The 6,710-nt window shown below is 33.9% G+C and overlaps 1 protein-coding gene across 1 annotated transcript; it reads right to left on the bottom strand.

Moving 5' to 3' along the window:
• Window positions 1–3,043: 3,043 nt before the first annotated feature.
• On the bottom strand, window positions 3,044–3,715 carry LOC150107698 (putative serine hydrolase). Its single transcript, XM_090392171.1, has one exon. The coding sequence runs from the start codon at window positions 3,713–3,715 to the stop codon at window positions 3,044–3,046; it is 672 nt and encodes a 223-aa protein (XP_090248297.1).
• Between the last annotated feature and the right edge of the window lie 2,995 nt (window positions 3,716–6,710).

Raw genomic sequence — 6,710 nt, 5'->3', positions numbered from 1 at the left:
AATTTCAAAATTATGTTAATAATTTAAAAAAAATTAAACATGAAAAAATATTGTTTATTATCGATAAAATTATACAGTTTAGTATAATTCAAAATTACTTAAAAATAAACTTGTAATTAAAGGAATGGATTTACAATTTCTGGACATTACAATTAAATCCTTTAATTGTAATGTCCAAATACTGTATTTAAGGAGACGGAGTAAACACGATAAACACTACGAACACTCTACTACTGGCTCAAACTGCATATAAACAACAGTGGAACTGCGCGACGGACAGTGCCGCATTACGCTAATAGCTCGCATCTCACTATGACGCGCATATGCTTGCCCGCGTAGGAATATGACACTGGTAAACACAGTGCTGCTAGCGTCCTTCGCCCTCCTAAGTGATACAAGATGGATTTTTATTATTTTTTACACAAAATAAGAGAATTGTATAGGATTGTTGATGATAAAATTAAATATCACAAGCAAATATAAATTAATAAATATATTTATATATCGAGAAAAATTGGGGGTACTGCAGTTCCTTAGTGCCTATGCACGAGCCGTCCCTTCTCAAAACATTGGGGTGCTCTTTAACAAAATAAGCATGCTATGTTGTATGTTTGAGCATTACACTATTTATGATATTCCTTAATTAGAATGAAATGTATTTTTTCGAATTTTATATAGGCAATTTTTTCCTCCTTCGAACCAACAAACTGGCTAAAAGAATACATCCGCTCAAGAGACATAATACACTGAATCTCATAGTCTTAGTTGCTTTGGCCATAATTCAGAACAGTTCCCAGTATTACCGATTAAACTAATTCGTACTGATTGAGTCACTCTGTTCATGGAATTGATATCCTCAAACATTGCAGTAGCAGCATTCTTGTGTAGCGATATCATAATTTACAGCAACTGAACATAAAATCGTTTTTGGTATGATTTTATCATGCCAGGATTACAAACTAGTCAGGAGCACCTGACTATCGTTTGTAACATAACCTTTTTCTAGTTGTTTTGATTCTCTCTGGATAATTTTACAAATAAAATGGACCAATTTACAGAGTAAGTGAGATGACTCGCCAACTTTTAATAAAGATCTGATGATATTTAATAAAACCAAATTTTATTAAAAATTGTTTCAGTCACACTGGAGTTGTTATATGCTAGCCTAAACAGATGGATCGAAATTTACCTCATTAAAATGTACTGTTTCAAGATTTGTTTTGGTAGTAATTAGAGACGAGGCAACTGTTATAATAGTCGCTTCCAGTTTTTTATTATCTCAGTTAATTGTGTGTATGTTATCCATGCGATTTGTTTCTTTTGCAAGAGGAAGAGGAGAGAAAGAAATCCCTGCCACGACACCTACTAACTCATCTACTGTTAAAAAGTGGTTTATAAGGCTCCTTGCTTCCCAGACTGAGATAACTGATCTGTTAAAATCTAGCAAGTCATCTCTACACATAGATGTATTATATGTCTAGGCTTCGTTTCTTTCTCATTTCTAAGTATTTATCAATATCTGTATTTTTTAAAATAAAATAATAATCATCAGTAGATATTTATCGTTTTTTTTTCTTTAATGTTAATTTCGTATAATAACAGATTACAGATAAATGGGATCAGTGTATGCAGACGAAAACATCCGTTGTTTCTATCGTCTGCATTTCTTTTAACAACAAGAAAAATATTTTACTCAAGAAGATTACTGTCACTTTAACAAGCAGCAACCAGCATTGATATTACATTGCTTGGTTCTTACACTTTTTTTTCTTTTCAGCGATGGATATCTTTGAAATCACTCGTTGCTTGGACACTTTCCCGATTTAGGATCAAATTCATATCTATTTTACATCGCGTCGGTGTTTCAGGGAGACTGTATAACTTAACTTGGTATTGGATCAGAGTTTGTGAATACATTTAAACCACAGAATAATTCTGTGGTTTAAATGTAGTTTAAATGTGGTTTAAATGTTTACTTTCACAAACATTCTCTAATTTCATCATTTTCTTCTTACACATTCAGTTGAGTTTCTTATTCTTCATCTTCTTAGATTGTCATTATATATATTTTACTGCAGCAATTCTTTTGTAATTCTAAAATTTCTAACATACATTTTATAGTGTTAGAGGTATTATATAGGAATGTATAAATTCTGTTTCCTGGATTTGATATTTCATGCAGTAAATTAAACTTATACTTTATTTTATTTCATAATAAAACACTTTATTGATAATGCAGCATACAAATCAAGTAATTTGCATTTCAAAAAAGTCAAAGTATTTACATTACATAGCCATCAAGATATGATTAATGTCTGTGGTTAAATTACTGTGAGAGTTTAAATTAGCTTACCTTATCAAATAATTATATTTTTTTTATTACATTTGTGATTTTCACTAAAAGTATATAATATTTTTTTTTCCTGCTTAATTTTTTTTAAAGCAAGTAAAAAATAATCCTATAGTTTTTCTTTGAAACTACAGTCGAAAAACAACTAAGGCTATGAGGCCAATGTATTATGTATAGTGCCAATGCGCGCGCGCGCGCGCGTGTGTGTGTGTGTGTGTGTGTGTGTGTGTGTGTGTGTGTGTGTGTGTGTGTGTGTGTGTGTGTGTGTGTGTGTGTTCGTTCGTTCGTTCGTTCTTTCTTTCTCTCTCTCTCTCTTATATATATATATATATATATATATATATATATATATAATATATATATATATATATATATAAGAGAGAGAGAGAGAGTAAATAAAATAAATAGACTGGAAATTCAAGTCCAATTTTCGCAGGGTGGAGTAAACAAGAATTACGTCACTGGACGGAACGATCCAGTCTAACTCCAAGTGAATCAGGATTGCAAATAGTGTAATCATAGCTATTCGGGGGGGGGGATATGTAAACAAATTCTGTGTATTACTTTTTGCTTTACAATTAATCAATCTTGATACACCTTTATGAGTATATCATACGGATGAAATAACACCTCCGAACAAATTAGATTATTACATGGATATACATAATTTCAAATCACAGACAAATTGGCAGTTTATAAGTGTCCAAACACTGAATTTATAATAGGCGCAATAACATTTGGATTATTAAGATGAACATAATGATTTCCTTTGAGTTTTATAAACTCAAATGATTTGCAATGTGCTTTATATATCTGAAGAAGTTCATTTACTATTTCTCGAGGATTGTCGCCTAGAATTTCTAAAGTGGGTGTATCTGTTTTAATTATTATCATGTTGCATTTGACATTCCAAATATATGCTTTTACGGCATCATGAGTAAAGTTACATATTGCCACAGAGTTAAGACAGGGATCTCTTGAATATACCACTCCGTTCCCGCATTCAGATATTCGTGTACCTCTTTTCGTTAATATTTTAGCCGATTCTTCAGTCAATTGACCAAGCCGACTTTCAATAAGTCTCTTCATAGATTCTTTTTCTGAATATACTAGAGGCGCTTTACTAATTTTTTGTTCATGTTTAAAATAAAAATCCATGCCTCCTCTTGAGATAGTTGGTATTTTTTGCATATCCCAGGAAATTGGTTTAATCATATCTAGACTGATTACTGTGTCTATTATTTCAGGGTATGTGGATGCAGTTAAAATAACCACTATTCCACCTAAGCTGTGACCCAAAATAGAAAATTGTTTCCATCCAAGAAAATTTGCGACACGTTTCACTGCAAGTACCAGATCGAACATGTTATAAAAACATCCAGCTGGTTTGTGAGAAGTTAAACCATGGCCAGGAAGGTCAATAGCTATGACATGAAAATCCGATGATAATAGAGGCACCAATGTATCAAATGAATTAGCATTATCTTGAAATCCATGAATTGCTAACAAGGGGTGACCACCTTCAATGCCCCATTCCTTTGCTGCAATGTGACCGAATGGATAAGGAATTTGTAGCTCCTGAGCGGATCGCAAAGAGTCATACGAATTGTAACATATCACTTGAATTCTTCGAAGGAACAAGAAATTTCTCTCTAAGCTACATCTGCTAAAAGAACAATAAGACAAATTATTATTCAATTAATCCTCATAATCATCATTATCATAGTTGTTATTAATATAAGTCCTTATTTCACTTAACACTCAACACTGAACTCTTCGAACAGAAGCAATGTGTTAACCATATAACTGTAAATAGCCTGAATAGTAATAATAATCATCTGTGAAATGTATATTTCTTAAAAAAAACAAACATGAAAACATTCAGAATTGTACACTTAATTCAGACGAAATAATGCTAAGTATATCTTACATTATTTCTTCTCTATATCTTAGTTGTATATAAAACATACAATGCATGCAAGATGATGATAAAAATGATGGCTTTTAAATAGCAATAGAAATATAACAATTATTTGTTTGGACATATGTAATGTATGAATTACAAATATTAAAAACTATTTAAAAAACTTATTAATGCTATTAATAATAATTGCATGTATTAATTTTACTTACTGTAACAGAAACGAAGTACTCAGCAATGAAATCTTTTCATCATGGCGTTAAAAAAAGTGTGACAACACGCTCTACACCATTCTTTCGAAGATCAATAAGAGCAGTGTTTTTTTTTTTTTTTTCTGGCGTAACGCACCGGAACGGCGTTCTGGCACCTATTTTTTTTACAGTTTTTTTCAATTTTTCAAAAATAATTTTTGAAATGATGTTCGCGCGTACATAACACTGGGAATGCGTGTTACCAGGCGTCGCCTGGTAACACGCATGCGCACGCAATTAGCATATACGTTTGTGGCTGTATGGACGTGTGATTGACAGCATGCGAAAGATTTTCGGTAAAACAATTATTATTATTATTATTATTATTATTATTATTATTATTATTATTTTAACGGTGTCTCCATGGAGTCAAAAGACTCATCGCGGGAGACCCGACATTGACACACTAACCATTATTTACACAATACCTGTCATACCTCTCCTTAAATTCATTCACAGTTGAAGCATTCACAACCAGTTCTGGCAAAGCATTCCACCCATTCACAACCCTCCAAGTAAAAAATCTAGTCCTAACACCCTTGTTAACCACACTCTTACACAATCTCCAGGGATGGCCCCTCGTTCTCTCACATCCTGCATTGGTCTTAAGAATATCATCAGTATCAATCCTGTAAAATCCCTTTAACAATTTAAATACCTCTATCATATCTCCTCTCCTACGTCTATCAGCTAGTTTTTGGAGCCCACAGATCATCAATCTATCCTCATAGGGAACATCCCACAGACCTGCAACAATCTTTGTAACCCGCCTCTGAATCCTCTCTACCACTTCCGCATCACCAAGAAATCCTGGCGACCAGATCTGTGCACAATAGTCCAAATGCAGCCTTATTAATGCCTTATAGAGTGGAATAATAACTTCCCTATCCCTGCTTATTAGTGTGTTCCTCAACAACCATGTAATTTGATGTGATGTTTTGGCAATCTTAGCAATATGCCCTTTAAACTTAAGTTCTCTGTCCACAATAACTCCCAAGTCTCTTGTCTCATCAACTTCCTGCAGTTCAGTTCCGTTAATATAGTAAACAGCATGCGATGTCATCCTCCCGAAGTGAGGATGACCTTACACTTAGCCACATTGAACTGACAGCCATTTACCTCAGTCCATAGCGTCAGCCTATTTAAGTCATCCTGTAAAATATCCACATCATTTGAATTGATTATCGCTCTTCCCAATTTTGCATCATCAGCAAACAAGTGGATATTTCCATTCAAGGTATTTCCAATATTATTGATGTACAAATTAAACAATAGAGGACCAAGAACTGAGCCCTGAGGTACACCACTAGTCACTTGCCTTTTCCTGGACTCAGCTCCTCCGTAAACCACTCTTTGATATTTGTCCGCCAGCCATCCTTTAATCCAAATCACCATCTTCGGATCCAAACCCATTTGCTCTAATTTATGTAACAGAGTTCCATGTGGAATCCTGTCAAAAGCCTTTGCAAAATCAAGCAGTATCACTGAGTAAGGATTTCCTTTATCCAACTCCACTGTTACTTTATTATAGAACATAAGCAAATTACTTAGGCAAGACCTACCTTTCACAAAACCATGTTGCCCCTTATAAAGTATCATATTGCTGTCCACCCAGTCCTGAATTCTAATTTTAACTAATTTCTCCAAAATCTTAACCACCACTCCAGATATATTGATTGGTCTATAATTTGCAACATCAGTCTTAGAGCCTGCCTTGTGCAATGGAACTATTTCCCCCTCTTTCCACTCTATTGACACTTTACCAGAACTGAGGCTTAAATTAAACATCCTGGTTAGAGGAGTTGCTAATTCTCTTGCACATTCTCGTAACACATGGGCCAATATGCCATCTAACCCAATGGCAGTGTTAGCATTAAGGTTCTTTAATATATTAAGCACCTCAATTTCATCTATCTCTATACTCTCATCAGTCAATGGCACATCTGACACTGCACTATCACTACGAAGATGGTACACTTTTGCGAAATGATCACTAAGCAACTCAACTATTTGATTAGCTTCAGTAATTTCCTTACCATCAACACTTTTTAAAGTAATCTTTCCATGGATATTCTTCCTTTTACTAGCCACATAACGAAAGAACTCTTTAGGGTTTCTTTTGGATTCATCAGCTAGCTTCCCCTCATAATTAGCTTTGGCTTTCCTTACCATACAGGTTACTCTCTTT

Source organism: Typopeltis vanoorti, chromosome 4 (genome assembly GCF_054136105.1).
Source record: "Typopeltis vanoorti isolate ZY-2024b chromosome 4, IOZ_Tvanoo_1.0, whole genome shotgun sequence".
Lineage (NCBI taxonomy): Eukaryota > Metazoa > Arthropoda > Arachnida > Uropygi > Thelyphonidae > Typopeltis > Typopeltis vanoorti.
Note: the sequence above shows the minus strand (reverse complement) of the source record. Positions and strands in the feature narration are given on the sequence as shown.

What these genes read in the sequence shown, in the direction of transcription:
- LOC150107698 (XM_090392171.1), bottom strand. Translation starts at nt 3,715, where the DNA reads ATGTTCGATCTGGTACTTGCAGTGAAACGTGTCGCAAATTTTCTTGGA.